This window comes from Dunckerocampus dactyliophorus, chromosome 14 (genome assembly GCF_027744805.1).
Source record: "Dunckerocampus dactyliophorus isolate RoL2022-P2 chromosome 14, RoL_Ddac_1.1, whole genome shotgun sequence".
In the NCBI taxonomy this organism is placed as follows: Eukaryota; Metazoa; Chordata; class Actinopteri; order Syngnathiformes; family Syngnathidae; genus Dunckerocampus; species Dunckerocampus dactyliophorus.
The window spans coordinates 19,907,424-19,924,233 of record NC_072832.1 but is presented as its reverse complement, the minus strand read 5'-3'; the positions used below and the strand labels follow the sequence as shown (position 1 = coordinate 19,924,233).

General features: G+C 39.8%; 1 protein-coding gene across 3 annotated transcripts in view; it reads right to left on the bottom strand.

The window, feature by feature from the left end:
• Positions 1-16,810, bottom strand: part of xpo1b (exportin 1 (CRM1 homolog, yeast) b) — a 31,572-nt gene that overhangs the window by 1,545 nt on the left and 13,217 nt on the right. For 2 of the 3 annotated variants that reach the window (XM_054798345.1, XM_054798346.1), the window contains exons 7-24: positions 15,358-15,539; positions 14,340-14,388; positions 14,140-14,259; positions 13,042-13,170; positions 12,811-12,969; positions 12,539-12,736; positions 10,313-10,451; positions 9,107-9,288; positions 8,766-8,922; positions 8,521-8,684; positions 8,300-8,434; positions 7,787-7,979; positions 6,281-6,387; positions 4,520-4,714; positions 1,544-1,712; positions 1,301-1,435; positions 1,071-1,230; positions 897-993 (exon numbers count right to left, since the gene is read on the bottom strand). In XM_054798345.1, coding sequence (XP_054654320.1) covers positions 897-993; positions 1,071-1,230; positions 1,301-1,435; positions 1,544-1,712; positions 4,520-4,714; positions 6,281-6,387; positions 7,787-7,979; positions 8,300-8,434; positions 8,521-8,684; positions 8,766-8,922; positions 9,107-9,288; positions 10,313-10,451; positions 12,539-12,736; positions 12,811-12,969; positions 13,042-13,170; positions 14,140-14,259; positions 14,340-14,388; positions 15,358-15,539 — 2,670 coding nt within the window. The remainder of the gene's footprint in view (positions 1-896; positions 994-1,070; positions 1,231-1,300; positions 1,436-1,543; positions 1,713-4,519; positions 4,715-6,280; positions 6,388-7,786; positions 7,980-8,299; positions 8,435-8,520; positions 8,685-8,765; positions 8,923-9,106; positions 9,289-10,312; positions 10,452-12,538; positions 12,737-12,810; positions 12,970-13,041; positions 13,171-14,139; positions 14,260-14,339; positions 14,389-15,357; positions 15,540-16,810) is intronic. The other variant, XM_054798347.1, reaches the window with a different exon arrangement.

Here is a 16,810-nt window from a genome sequence, read left to right as displayed (position 1 = left end):
AAAGGATCTTCAACTATGAAATGGACACTGATAACTAAGCAGCATGGGCGACTTTTTCACCGATACTGATATTGCAGCCATGAATATCGGCTGATACCGATATCAACAGGAATCATACACGCTTTTATGACTTACTTTGTAGTGTAGAATGTTAGAAAAGGCTTGATCGAGTGATGTTACTCAAACAGAACAACAATCAGCTACAGGAGGTATGAGGAAAAACTCACGCATTTACTTCTGTAGGATCTGGGCTATACTTTTACCAACAATGTAGTGGCAACTGGGCATAATACAGCAAAGTTCAGGTGCTTAAGTTGTATGACATCCCCGTCAGCAGTGTAGTGCATCAACAGTTAACGTTCTTAAGTTTAGAATACGTAAATTTGGCGAGGCTAACTTGCTATGCAAGGCAGCCATCGCTTATGTCCCTGCCACTGTGAATAATAGGACTGTAACGTGCTCTAAAAGCTCTAATCATGTTAAAGCCCGTATTTAGAAAGTCATACAGGTTTTCTACGCTCTAACTATAACAATATTTTGTTTATTAATATTGAATCCTACTTCGCGGAAATTCACTTATCGTGGTCGGGTCTGGAACCAATTAACCACAATAAACGAGGGACGACTGTACTTGTTTTTGTTGCTGGTATCGGTCAGATCTCAATATCGAACCCCTACTAAGCAGTTGTGTCTTCTTTTTGCGACTTCCTCTTCCCAATAAGCCTGTCTCTCCTTCCCTTGCAACGCCCCTTCCAGTGTGCAAGACAACCACGGGACTTTTTACAGTTACAGCTTTATTTTATTCTTGTTTTTTATCTTTTAATTGCTGTATTTGATATTTCCTTGGAGTTTTTGATTTCTTAGTACTTCAAGGGAAAACCTTACAGCAGTCTCACCTTAATCTGGACGAGGAAGTCCCTAAGGTGCTCCTTGAAGGCGGGAATGTCCTGGTTTAGGCTGAACAGTCCGGTTACAAACACCTTCACCTGAGCGCTAGAAAGAACACAGGTGACGTTAGGCTGACCGTTGATGAGCACAGCAGGAGGTGAGGTGTGGTCTCCAGGTCTTACTCCTGCAGGTGAGGGAAGGCTGTCTTGAGCAGGTTGGCCACATACTCCTGAATGAACACCTGGTTGTTGGCAGGTGAGGCGGGGTTCAGTGCTGTGGTGATCTTGCCCTCTTCCACCAAGTTGAACATGTAGGCCAGGATGGACGCGTGCATGGTCAGGCCTGAAGGACACACACGGAGGCTGTCAGGTGTTCACGTTGTCCATGGTTCTCGTGATGTTTGTGGACTCACCTGCCGTGTGAGACGTGTCGGTGACCACAGAGAAGATATGTTGCAGGATATCGCAGAAATAAGTCTGGTAGAAGCTCTGAGCCGCTGCCTCCTCCTGGGCCACGTTCTGCAGCATTGTGTAGAGGATCTGCAGACCTGATGAAGACAAACAACATCCCTTCAGGTGAGGTAGAGACCATGAGAAATGTAGCTATGGTATCCATCACGCCATTCTAGCGTGATAATAGTGGAGGAAGTCCTTACCAGTGTCAGCAACATTCCTCATGGTGTGTTTGAAGGCCCAGATGATGGAGTCCAGCACCAGTTTGAATTGGGCCGGGGGGATGGCGAGGAATGCCGGGAAGCAGTGTGAGTTGACAGCTTGGAGCAGGTAGAAGAAGTGGGTTCTGTGCTCAGGATACTCCTCAAAGTTCTGATGACACAAAGACAAAAATAATCGTCTTTCCCGCTGGCTCACAGTACAGCTTGATATATAAGAACAACAACGGATTTGATTGCTATAGCACTTTTCAAGAGATCCAAAGTGCTTCGCAGTGAACCCTTTATCCTCAGTCACACACTGGCGGTGGTAATCTACATCTGTAGACACAGATGCCCTGGGGTAGAATGATAGAAACGTAGCTGCCAATTGGTGCCAACGGCCTCTCCGACCACCACCAAGCATTCATTCACATTCATACACCAGTGAGGGCAACACTGGAGGCAAGGTGGGTGAAGTGTCTTGCCCAGGGGCACAGCAACAATGATGGATTGAACCTCCAACCTTCCGCTTTCTGGACGACCTGCTCTACCTCCTGCAGCCAAATATCTACCATGTCTTATAGCGCTCATTGTAGTTCATAGCATGATAATAGCATAACTCTTCCTCATATACCAGGCGTGTCCAAATGTGGCCCGGGGGGCTATTTGCAGCAATTTGTTACAAATTTTAAAAACCAACAACAAAAATGGAAAAATCAGCACTAATTTTACAAGAATAAAGTTCAAATATTGTTAGAAAAAAGTTGTAATCTAACAAGAAAAAGTCCTAAATAAAAGAATAACGAAGTAATATTTACGTCAATTTGCGTAGTTTTTGTAGCATAAAGTTGACATTTTTAAGAAAAAAGAGGCTATTTTTTAAAAAGTTGTACAATTATGAGAAACAAACAAAACAGAAAATAAAGTTGTAATTTTTATAAAAGTAGGTTAAATGCTTGCAAAGTTCTAATGTTATGAGATATAAAGTCAAAATATTATGGGAATAAAGTCATAATTACGAGAAGAAAACTTACAAGAAAAAAAAGCAGAAATTGAAAAAGCAGCGGTAATTTTATGAGAATAAAGTCAAAATGTTAAGATAAAACATATCAATTTTAAACTTGAAATATGAGGAAAAATTATGTCAAAAATGTCAGCAAAGAGTTAAAAAAAATTTTTTAAGTTATTTTTTTAATAATACGAGAAACAAAAAAAATTAATAAAAATGCCATTTTTGGAAAATTAGGTTGGGGAAAAGTTATAATATGGCAATAAAGTCATAATATTAAACAATTATTTAAGAAGAAAGTTGAAATATTTGGACAATTTAAAAAACAGCAAAAATGGGAAAAAAATAGAAAAAAAGAGCAAAGTTGATATAATAATACACTTTTACACCTACAGTACATCACAAAGCTCACATGCCGTTTTTTCGATCAAAGTGGCCCTCGTGTCCTTTATCCACTATGTGGCCCTCGCTGGAAAAAGTTTGGACACCCCTGCCATACACAGGTCATTTCAGACACCACAAATAGATTTGGCGCTACCTGCTCAGCCTCGCTCATAAACACATTATAATGAATATAACTGTCTGTGAATGTAGTTTGTCTTTCCAACACCGTACAGTAGATAGCATCGTTACTCTGCTTCATGACACACCACAGACACACCTGGATTGCTAGAGAATAAGAACACGTCGCAGGAAGGATCGGTATTGCCAACGTAGTGATTAGCAATACTTAGTGTGTATTCAGACCTCGCCAGACCAGGGGGGTCCAAGGTTGGGCGCGGGGTCTGTTTGCATTTGCATTTGCCATTGGCACATGCCACGATGTAGAAATAAAATTAAACCAAAACAAACAGCAAAAATGGGGAAAAAATACAGCAAAAAGGAAAAACATGCTTCTCCTCATTAGGGTCGCGGGGGTATGCTGGAGCCTACCCCAGCTGACTTTGTGCAAGAGGCGGGGTACACCCTGGACTGGTCGCCAGCCAATGGCAGGGCACATATAGACAAACAACCATTCACACTCATATTCATACCTATGGACAATTTAGAGTCCTCAATGAACCCAACATGCATGTTTTTGGAATGTTTTTTAGCCTTTTGACAAAATTGAAAATACATGAAAATATCAAAGTAATATGAAAATATCAAATTATGGCCCATCATATTTATGGCCGAATATTTTCAAGCATATAAATGGCTTATAAGTCATTGAGAAGACGAATTCATAGATGTGATGATATGTAGTAGGGGTGCCAGAAGACATTCAGTTCACGAGACGATACACGAGATTGGGTATGCAAGGACGCAACGAGACTAGATTTTAACCTTACTTAAAAAAAAAAAAGTACTATAGAAAATATAAAAAATATGACAATATGTTGCAATCTACTCATTTAATTTCTACTACATTACCTTGCATTGCAATGCTGAAAACCCACAGCATCTCAGCATGCAGACTTAAATTCTGGTATGGATCGAGCAAGGAACTAAACAATGCACCAAGATGAGTGAATTCAAAAACCAATACAAGTAGTTGATGTTTGCTCAATACAAGGCAGAAGTCTTGAACTTGCTTTATTATGCTTGTCTTTGTATTATTTATTTATTATCATTTTGATGATTAAATTTATTGTTCTGTCATGCTTGTTTTTATTTATCAATATTCCCTTTCCCACAGCCACCATCCCAGATACAACCTCAGGAGTAACGACTTGGGGAGAAAAAGGCGGGAAATGACAGGCATTAATAAGTAGTGTGAAAGACGCAACTATAATAATGAGTCCATTGTTATATTACCAAGACTTACAATGGCCAGTATGTGAAGTTTTGTGCAAGTTCTTTTAAATTGTTTGGAGCTAAGGTTTGGAATGTTGTTGTTGCAAGATGTGGTTGGGTGTTTTTTTTTCCCCAAAAGAGATGCAATGAAAACATGAAGGGACAGACATAAAATATCAAGATTCCGGTCGTACCTTGTTGATCATGTTTAGAGTGCACTCGAAGACGGCGTCAAAGATTTGGGGTATCTCACTGGTGATGTGTCCACCCAGCTTGTTGACGATGGTTGCCATGGTGCTGAGAACCTCAGGCTCACGGGCAGCTGGGACGTTGCGTTGATAGTCGATGAGGACAGCGTCCAACAGTGGGGGAACAAAGTTCTCTCCGACCTGCCAAAAGACAAGATCAGCACAATGAATGACGCAACAAACACTAAAAGCTTCCACACAACCAAAGATAGAGCAGTTTACAGTGTTTCCCATACATTCATTTATGGCGCCCACCACAGTTAAATTTGGACCGCCACAGAAGGATTTGGTGCTATATCTCCTCGCCCACGCTCACAATCACAATCACAATACACTGAGTCGTACTGGGTACTCCAGAGCTAACACCTCTCAAAACTACAATATAGTGAGATACTAAATGTACAATGATGTGGACATTATCTTTAAAATTAGCACACACTTACATGGAGCCCACAAAACATCATGAGTGTTTTTTCACGTACTTCCACTGCTACATGAAATCAAAACAACACCAGTGCGTCACTAACTTCACATTCCTTATGACACAAACCAAAAAGCTCCATTTTACCCATCCACACACGCACACACACACAATGAGTTCTGCATCATTTTAGGAGAGGCCAATTTTAGGCATTTGACAATAAAACTATATTAAGAATACAACAAAATCTAATGACATTTAGTTTGATAAAAATACACAAAATTTACTGTCAAAACTGATTTTGCCACCAGTGAACTACGATTTCATCACAGTGACACCACTGGAGGAAAGAATGAGTGATGCTTGCATCCTGTGTCTTGGGTGATAGAAGCTTTTGAACCACTTCAGATGTTAGGTTAATTTCCATTCATAGTTACAGCACAGAAGATCTGTTTATGACTTTCTAAATACGGTTTTTAACATTATTAGAGCCCTCTAGATATGAAATAAACACTCCTAGAGTCACCTGTACACTCCTATTACTATACTATACACCTACTGTATATAGTAGACATATGAGCAAATACGGCACTTAAGATGTAAATAAGTCTACGTTCACACTGCAGGGTATGATGCCCAATTGGGATTTTTTTTGTTGTTAAAATCAGAAGAATGTGACTTGTTGTGTTTACTTACTTTTACTTGAATGTAACGCGCACAACATGCACAAAAGCACGACGTCACACGCATTTCCGTGTGTTTATGGAAGTAAATGTTGCTGCAGTGTGTGCTCTCCTTAACATGTTTGTGGCAATTTCAAGAATTTTGTGTAAATAGGATATTTATTCAATATTTTGTGAACCAAATGATTCGTGTAGGAGATTAGGAAGAAAGAGGGCAAGATTTTTGGCTATGGCAGGAAAAACGTTCGCCTGTGAGTACCTTTATCCAAGTCTTGCACGGTAACCCACGCCTTTTGATGACGTCCAGACTGACCATTCAGACGGCGTTAGATCAGATACATATCAGATTTATTTCTACATACGAGGCCTGACTCGCATTTGAAAAAAAACTGAATTGTACTATTCATACAGAGATAAAAAAAAACAATCAGATACAGTTTACATGTGAGAAAAAAAAATCTGAATTGACCAATAGTGTGAACGCAGCCTGGGACTCGTGTATTGCTGTAAATGTGTTCCGGCGGCGTGGACAGGAAATGACATCGGAGGCTCAGAGTTGATTTTTAGCTGGATTTTTATACGGATTTCATGACAATTTCTCACCATCTGTGGATCGTTGGATCGGCTGACCCAGCCCGAGATCAATTTCAAGGTCTCCCGTTTCACAGTCCTCATACTCCTGATCAGAGGCTGCTTGGTCACCATCTCTCCTGCACCGCACAGAGAAAGCAGCATGTTACACACAAAGACAAGAAAGGGTGGCCTAGTTCGCTTTTTGCCTGCTCAATCTCCATCGTACCTGTAGACTACTGACCACTTAAGCAAAATGAATGTGTATACAGGCCAACAATAATGCAATGCAATGTCTTCATCTGGTACCTTTTATGCAGGCCATCATGCTGTTAAGTGTCATTGCAGTCACATATTGCCTTCCTCAAGTTATAGGAAGAATAGTGCTGCTGTTGTTAACGTCAATGTATTCTATAATGTGCAATGGAAGTATAAAGGTTTTCACTACTTGGAAGATTTCTTTCACTGACGCGCTTGTGAATTTGACTGTAAGGGTGTTTGGGATAGTGCCTTTACACAGCGGAACCTCGGTTTTTGTACGTCCTGTTTTTCAACAAAAATGATTTAAACAAATATGACTTGGTTTTCGTACACAGTTTCGATCGTAAAGTCAAAGAGTGCCCAAACAAACAAGCCGAGTACCCAAACAAAGCATCCACGTGTTGGTGACTCAGTCTCTATGAAGAATGGTTAGTGGTTCGATTTATAGTTGGGACATTAGTCAGATTCCGGCCAGAAATCCTCTATTATGCGCACACAGAACAATGAACAATTCTGTATCTGTCTCCTCTTCCTTCGTCATTTCAAGCACTGCACGCTGATGAGGCCTTCAAGTGCACTGCGCATTTCTGAGTATAAGAGGAATATGCTTTTAAATAAAAAAAAATTGGGATGGCTGCAAAAAAGTGCTTGACCTTTGATAAATAAGATGAGACATTTTCGACAAAATGTCCTTTGTCTTCATATTTTTGGGTGTTTGGAATAGATGAATTGGATTTACATTATTTCGTATGAGAAAAATGTATTCAGTTTCCGTATGTTTCAGTTTTTGTCTGACCTTTTGGAACGAATTCATGACGAAAACAGAGGTTCCAATGTATTTCACCTTTAAGTTCTGACGGTAAGCTATTTTCAGTTCATTGTCAGCCGGTTGGGAGTAGATTTAATTGTTCAGACAATGAAAATATGATTTTATGTATATCATGTACAATTTTAAGTGAAACGGTCTAATAAAAGTTTGTAAATGCAGGTTTGTATCGATCAACAAAATGCCACTGAATTCCAAGGCAGAGTCTTTGCTCTTTGGATTCAAAACGTGATCTCGTCATGAACGAAACATCAGATTACTTACCCAAAAGTGTGAAAAAATACATACAAAAGTTGTTGCTTGGTGTGTCAGTGGACTATTTAGTAAAATAGTAGTGAATTCTTACAGAACAGAAATAGCATGGCAGTTCCATTACCAAGCTGAACTCAGAAGGGGCAGACACTCACTAAATATCTTTGTCCAATTACATAAACACCATAATGAACACACACCTCCCATACCATTTGTCTGAATGGCAGCAGATATGTTCTCGCTGAGGCACTTGTACACATTGAGCATGTCGAGGTAAATCCGTCCCAGCTGGATGACAAAGGGATGACCAACAGCCTTACAGGCTCTGACATTAGTTTTCAGGATGCTGCCAAGTTGCTTCACGGTCTCTGGGTCCTTCAAAATGTCTACATTCTGAAAGTGAAGAAATGCAGCGGGAGGAAAGACAGAGAAATATGATTCATCAATGCGCATCAACAGTGTTTCACAAAAAAACGGAAAAGAAACAGCCATTACATTTGGGCCCCTCCACCACCGCACACATATACAGTAGTTCCTTGTATTATATTATTGTATTTTTATATTATACTGTAGTATATTATATTAAATTATACATTGTTTACTACAGGGTTATGTTTTCATATCACACTCTACATGCAGTGACGCAAACACAAATACCGCCGCCCCCTACAAGAGCCCCATACTTTGGGTTGTCAAACCAGTATGTCATTCACCTTGGTGGCCTGCTGGATGATGCTGTCCCACACTTGATTAGGCAGCAACATGTACTTCTCTATCAGACGCTCCTGTACAGCCTGGTCAGTCTGTGCCCCGATCATGTAACCTACTGCCTCATAGAACGTGTGCACCTGCACATAAACAAGGACACATGGTGAGCAGAAGAACAGTCTCTCTGTAATGTGTCAGTGATTCAGGTGAACATCTCTGTGCTGACCTGCTGTGGCTGTAGGTCACAGATGATGGTGTTGATGTTGTTGAGGATCTCATCAATGAAGGGCATCACCTCTCCCACTTGCACCTGGATAAAGTGGCGCCGGCACTTCTGGGCGATCTTGATGAAAGTGTCACATGCCATGTCTTGAACTCCATCATGGGTCTCTGAAGGACCAGCCACAAAATATATATTATCACAGACAAATATGATAACAAATTGTACATTTAAAAAAAAAAAAACCTTACCATGCATGAACTCAAAGAGCTTGTTGACCACCGTTTTGAGGAACTTCCAGTGGGCTCTGAGGAAGCGAGGATATTGGCCGACAATGTACATGATGTTGGAGGCTATGATGGCCTTATTGTCCTTTCCTCTCTTTTGCTCACACAGACCCAGCAGATCCTGAAACAAACACATGCATCACATGCAGGCAGTACATTTTTGACAATTATGTATTTTTCAGTGACACAAATGCATTTCCTATTACTTCTATCATCTAAAATGCATTCTTTGAGAAGTCAGTTATAATTCAATCTGTATTATATGGCAGGTCACTTCTTTCTGCCTCTTTTTTTTTTTAAAATACCTTAATGACTGTGACCAGGAACCTCTTTTCATCCTCTTCATGCATCGCTCCACTGATGGATCCAATGGCCCAACACAAAGTGTTAAGATTCTTCCAGGACCACTCGGTACCATTTACCTGGTTGTGCAGCTTCTCTGTCATTATGCGCTCTGTGTCTGCATAGTCCAAGTGAGTCAGGTACACTGCAGGGCGGCAGAGAACAATTTTGATCAGAATAGCTGATTAACTTGGACAGGAAGAGGAAAGACATGTCTAAATAAGTAAATGTAATGTAAAACAGTAAGTACCAGAGCAGTTAAATGACGAAATGCTGGTATTTATACTGTAGGTGGAACAAGTAAATCCCAGAATGACAAGCCAGCTAATGTGCAAGACATGTAAAAATTTATTATACATAGCCGTCCCTTGCTATATCGCAGCTCAAATATCGCTCCTTCACTATATAATGGTTTTTCATGAAATAATACATTTGTGGTTGACTATGACCTGTTATTAGTCAAACAATTTTGTAAGACAAGTTATATGTAGTATTGTAGTCACTAGAGGGCAGTAATGTTATGAGATATGACGTTAGATTACATTACTGAGCCAGCAGAGCTGACATGCCCTAGCCAAGATCGAGTAGAAAAATGGGTCCTCCTCTCATTCCGTGTGGAAGTGATACGTTTTTGGCTTCTTTGTCCTTCTTCCCCACTCTATTTGAACACTTTAAACACTTTATTAAGTTTAGAATAAGTAAATTGGAGAGGCTAACTAGTTATTTCGGTAGCTTGTTATGCTCTTATGTCCTTGCAGCGATACTATAACCTGCACAATGTGATGTAAAGAAAGAATAATAGGAGTGTAAAAGTCACTATAGTGGTGGTATTTCATGTCTACAGGGCTCTAATAATGTTAAAAACCATATTTAGAAAATCCTAAACAGGTTTTCTATGGTCTAACTGCAAAAAAGTTCTGTTTATTAATATTGAATCCTACTTCGTGGAAATTCAGTTATTGCGGTCAAGTCTGGAACCAATTAACCGCGATAAATGAGCGATGATTGTAGATGGCTGCTGAGCAAACCATGGGCATCCATTGCCATGAGAATGCATTTTTAACTACAATAAAAATATCTGATTGACGCAGACATTAAAAGGCTAAAAATAAAGTGGTGTGGGTTGCTTTAGATGGTGAAAGCAGTTTTGTGACAGATAAGACACCCACCAAGCGTTTCCCTCATGTTCTTGTAGAGATTTATGGAATCAGTGTCCTTCATGAACTCTCTGACCACCTCCCCCTGGTCATTCTCCACCACCAGGACTTCCTCTGGTTTGGCCATCCGGCTCACCATCAGCAGACGCACCTGTTGAGAGGGATAAACATGTCAGCGCGCGCACACACGCACACCAAAGAGAAAAAGCTGCTGCATTCACACAGGCATTCCACACATTCTCAGTGGATGAATGTGAAGGGACAGCGCCAACAGTTTGCAGTTTGTTGGAAAGACATGAGATTCCATCCATACATCCATTTTCTATATCGCTTGTCCTAATTAGGGTCACTGGTAAGCTGTTGAGCTTATCCCAGCTGAGAGGTGGAGTACATCCCGGACTGGTCGCCAGCCAATCGCAGGGCACATATATAGGCAAATAACCATTCACATTCATACCTATGGACTATTTAGAACATCCAATTAGCCCAGGGGTGCCACTTTGATATTTTGCAAACCAACCCATGGAGACATGTGAAGAAGTTTCCCCTACCTAATTTTCTACAAATTGCAACTTTATTATGTTTTGTTTGGTTCTCATAATATTATGACTTTGAAAAAAATAAATTTTTCTTTAATATTTCAACTCTATGCTACTAAAATGACATTATTTTTCCTCATAAAATTACAAGTTTATTCTCCTAAAATTGCAACTTTTTTCCCATAATATTTAGACTTTATTCTCATTACATAACTTTTTCCCGCAACCTAATTTCCCCCAAATTACAACTTTAATCATTGTTTTGTTTGTTTTTTGTAATAGGATACTTAAAAATATATATATATTTCATACAGTATTTCAGCTACTAAAATGATGTTATTTTTCTTCATAATATTACATTATTTTCATAAATTACAATAATTATTTTATTTTTTTCTGTTGACGACAACTTCTTTCATCAATATTTTGACCTTATTCTTGTAAAATTACTGATTTTTTTGTTTTTGTTTTTAGTTTTCTTGTTAAATTAGATTTTTAGAATGTGCCACAGGCCAATAAAAAAAACCCTCAACAATCCAGTTACAATGAATTCAATGCATTGAGAATAAAAAAAAAAACAACTGTGGGCCGCAAATGGCCCCAAACTATACTTTGGACACCCCTGAATTAGCCTAACACGCATGCTTTTGGGGTGTGGGGAAAAAGCCGGAGTACTCAGAGAAAACGAACATGGCATTACTTCCTGACAATTCAACTGTAACCCCAAATATAAGCCATCATTACTTTCTAATATGAAGTAAACTCCACAAGTAACAATCATCCCTCGTTTATAGCAGTTAATTGGTACTAGACCTGAAAGCGTTAAATGCATTTCCGTGATGTAGGATTCAATGTTAATAAATGGAATATTTTTGTAGTTAGTGCATAGAAAACCTGTGTGACCTCCTGATACGGTTTTTAACAATGTTAGAGCCTTGTAGACATGATTTATTTCTTCTAAACGTAAGAAGCCAAAAACTTACCACTTCCACATGGGACGAAAGAAAACTTTTTTCACTCTATCATGTCGGACATGCCATGCCTGACTTCATGCAGTGGTAGTGGAGTGGTTGTCAATTATTTTCTGTCATGCCCCCATAAGGGACATAAATGTTTTGACCCACTCCCGATGCTATTGATCCTATACTATTAGGAAATTGATCATGTGTACTGTACAGAATGAACTTGAAAATGAAACCAGGAAAATGCAACAAAATGAGAGCGGTGAAGCATACAAGCGTATTCAAGAGTCAAATTGCATGTTGAGTCCAATAAATTTGTACATGTTGGCAGGTCTGCACTAACACTGAAAGTACTCCCTGCCTCTCATGCCCCGCCTGAGTGGTCCCCCCTCCACTATTTGAGAAGCACTGCTAATGGCAGGTTATGTCTCAATGTTTTGTGTCATTATTACCACCTAGTGACCAGAATACTACATATTACATGTATTTCAGTATGTTTTGGCTAATAGTAGACCATAGTCTACCAAAGAGCGATCATTTATGAATTAAATTTCTGGAAAACCGCAAAAAAGCAAGGGCGTAATAATCAAACCGCGATATTGCGAGGAGCGACTGTATAAACTCACAGAATAACACACTGATCTTGAGTTCAGCTGTAATCAAGTGCTGAGCGGGTAGAGGCAACATGTCTTCAGTGAGTCAGTTATTGAAATGAATCAGTCATCAGTGTTTGGTACCTTGGAGAGCACAGGCAAATAGAGCTGTCTGCGTGGTGGCACGTCAAAGTGCTGGTTGCCGGAGAGAAGCGGAGAAGTGGATGTGGAGAAGGGACTTTCTCTGTAGAGCTCAGCAGCAAGGTGGTTCCAATACTCCAGACAAATTTTGAAGATCTCAGTCTCCTCCACTTCTGACACCAGCAGCATGTAGTGGAGGGCCTGGTGCAGGACGGTGAGTGGATTGGATTAAAATCATCTGTGCAGAAGAACTGCCTACTTGTCCAGCAACTTACCTCCATTAATGTTTCTCTCAGGTTGAGCCGCTTCTCAATGAGCTGCCCATGCTCTTTCAGGAACGTACATAGGAACAGACTGAGGTTTTGGATGAAGTTCTGCTCGTCATCTTTACCGTTGGCATAGGCCAGCCGGATGTTGGTGTTCAGAGGAAGCATCTGAGTAGAAAAGAATGGGGTTAAAATTGTACTTGGTTGCCTCATCTTATCCCAGCGTAGCATGAAGCTCACCTGCTTTAGCTGACACATGGTCAGAGTGAAGAGTGTGACAAACTGCTCCTCGTACTGGCTAACGCTTACTCCAGCAATCTCTGTCAAACACTTCAGTGTCACATTGCGAAACATGGGAACATTCAGGAACTGAAAAAATGAGAAGAAGAGACATTTAGCGACATACTACCTTTCTGGGCATGGGCCGGTATGACATTCTGACGGTATGATAACATTGGGCAAAAATATAACGGTTTCTTGGTATTATATTTACAACTCTAAAATGTGTTATTTTGAAAATATCCATCCATCCATCGATACATCCATCTTCTTCCGCTTATCCGGGTCTGGATAAGTCTCAATAGGGAAGTCCAGACTTCCCAGTCCCCAGCCACCTCTTCCGTGAGGACACCAAGGCATTCCCAGGCCAGCTGTGAGACAAAGAGACTCGATGTCCGAGCTACCTCAACTGGCTCCTTTCGATGTGAAGGAACAGCGGCTCTACTTTGAGCCCATCCCGGAGGACCGACCTCCTCACCCTCTCTTAGGGTGAGCCCAGCGACCCTACAGAGGAAACTCATTTCCGCTTGTATCTACAGTCTTGTTCTTTCGGGCCACGACTCAAAAGCTCATGAACATAGGTGAGGGTGGGATCATAGATCGGCCGGTAAATTGAGAGCTTTGCCTTCCGGCTCAGCTCTCTCTTCACCATGACGGTCCGGTACAGCGACCGCATTACTGCAGACACTGCGCAGATCCGCCTGTCGACCTCACATGCCAAACTTCCCTCACTCGTGAACAAAACCCTGAGATACTTGAACTCCTCCATCTGGGGCAAGACCTCACTCCCAACCTGGAGGGGTTAAGTTGCCGTCTTTTGGCAACACAGGTCATGCCAGTGTTTTCAACACACTGAATAACACAAGATGTGACAAAGTATTTCCCCGTGCTGGACCTCCACTTTCTCTCATACCGTTGGACAGTATGACGGACTATTTTAGCAGTTTTGAAACCGTGACTTTTTCATACCATGATATACCTTGAAACCGGTAACCGACCCATGCCTACCTTCCTAATTAAATATCTGCACATCATCTGTGTGAGTGTGTGTCTGCCCACCTTATACACTAATGTGCTGATCAGCTTTGTTTCAAAGATGTAGCCCAAAGGAATCCAGTTAAGGAAACGTAAGAGGGTTTCCAGAGTAGCGTGGACCAGGGGGGCATTCTGGGAATTTTCCTAAGATGCAAGATGATAAACACTTAAAAGTGTGGGTCTGGAAACAACAAAGTTATATTGTGGTATGGTGATTTATATACCATAACAAACTGGCAGAGCTGGAATATCTGGGAGAACTCATTGCACATACTGAAAGAATACAGGACACAGTTTGGTATTGTATACAACTGATTTTTTCTTTAAACATACACTCCTGATCGAAATCTTAGGACCAGTTGAAAAATTGCTAGAATTTGCATTTTGCACATTTGGATCTTAATGAGGTTTTAAGTAGAGCTACAATATGCAAAAGCAAGAAAGGGGAATGAGACAAAAAGCACTTTGAAAAAGTAATTTATTGAAAACAACAATTAAACTGAAATAGGCTGTTTATAAGCTGGTCAAAAGTTTTAAAAGTTTTTCATAAAACCATGTTTGATGCTCCCTGGTAAAGCCTAAACCGGCAGTTTTGTGGCATTGAAGGAGACGAGGTCTTTGAATTAGTTTTTTAAACCCTTTTCCCGCGGATGCCGTCTGATGGTTATTGCGCTGCAGTCAGCACCAGTTAGGGATTTTACTTGGGTGGAAGACCAAGTGCCAATCGGATCCTCGGGCTCAGCGCAGGTGTGATTTTTTTGGTTCTACCACTTGACTTTTTTGTTCCATAATGCTCTAGATCTTTAAAACAATTTAGAATGACTGTCTTACTGCACCCAACCTCAGCAGCAATGGCACGCTATGAGAGCTTATGCAGCTTGACAATCCGACCACGTTCAAAAAGAGAAAGCTTCTTAGCTTTAGCCATCAGGAGGGCATGGCAGTGTGAATGCATGACAGAAAATTAACATTTTGAGCAGATTTTGGGTTTTATAGCCTGTCGTCTTAAACTTTTGATCAGGTGATAAACAACCTATTACATTTTTTTCTTTTGTTTAAATTACAAGCTCCAAATGTTTTTTTGTCTCAGCCCCTTCTTACTTTTGCATATTGTAGATCTACTTAAAACCTCATTAACATTCAAATGTGCAAAATGCAAATTCTAGCAATTTTTCAACTGGTCTTAAGATTTTGATCAGGTCTGTATTTTTTATGACTACTATTTACCAATTTCATACTAACCTGTCTTTTAGATGTTTGGCTTTGACCTGGGTCATCTGACCACTGGAGAAGTCAAAAACCTCCTCACTGAGCAGTTTTAGAATAACCATGTTGTTCTGACAAAGACTCTCACTCGTTCGACTCGCTCCTACGATGTCACTGATGAACGTGGGCCAGTGCTTGGGCCACTCCTGCTTCAAAATCTAAACACACACAGTCACACAATGCAATGAGGCAACCATTTTCTACCAATTCCCATCCACTAGGAAAAGTATCAACTGACGGGTGTGAATCTGTATCTGTGACACTTGCTAAAAATAAGTAATTCCTAAAAAAAAAAAAGTCCAAAAAGTGCCCCAAATATCCCTTTAAAACGTAAAAAACATTGCTAAGTCGTGGCAGAGAGATTGCAATCATGTTGCAATCTCGGCATTGTCATTGTTTGTCAACTTCTTTAAAATTACCTGTAAGGCCACTCCCACCATCCCATCTTAACATGCAAACAACTAAATGATTATTAGCAGCAGATTATTAAGTCATATTTTGTTTTGGACTATTCCATAACTTTATGACATAGGGTCTGTGTGTAAGTAACAGCAATTATTGACTGATAATGAATAAAGGCCTAGTAGGATTTATAACAACCCATTTTACTTTACTTTTTTTTTTTTTTTTTAACACAGTAGTTCCTTGAAAAGGCAGATGGACATGTCCAAAGTGAAAAAAATCCAAATGTCCAAAATGGAAAATGAAAAGTTGTAATTTAACAGAAAAGGTAGCAATTTTATGAGAAAAAATGTGTAAAATGAGGAAAAATTGTGTTATTTTAGTAGCATAAAGTCGTAATATTATGAAAAACAAACAAAACAACGAATAAAGATGTAAAGATGGCAAACTACATTGTAGAAAAATGTATGTTATGAGAATAAAGTCAAAATATTATGGGAATTACGAGAAGATTTACAAGAAAGTTGAAATAGTTGTAAAACAAAAAAATATGAGGAAAAATATCCTTTTAGTAGCATAGAGTTTAAATATTAAAGAAAAAAGTCGCAATATTATGAAAAACAAACAAAACAAAGTTGTAATTTTTGGCAAATGTTATAATAGCTTAATTGGAGACTCTAAATTGTCCATAGGTATGAATGTGAGTGTGAATGGTTGTTTGTCTATATGTGCCCTGCGATTGGCTGGCGACCAGTCCAGGGTGTACCCCGCCTGTCACCCGAAGTCAGTTGGGATAGGCTCCAGCATACCCCCGCGACTTTAATGAGGAGAAGCGGCATAGAAAATGGATGGGATTAAGTAAAAAAAAAAAAAATTAAAAAAGGAATAAAGTCATAATATTACGAGAAGAACATTTACATTGATTTCAGAAAAAAATTGAAATATTTGGAAAATTAAAATAAAAAACAGCAAAAATGGTAAAAAAAAAAAAAAAAAGAGCATAGAAAGCAAAGTTCATACTAATAAT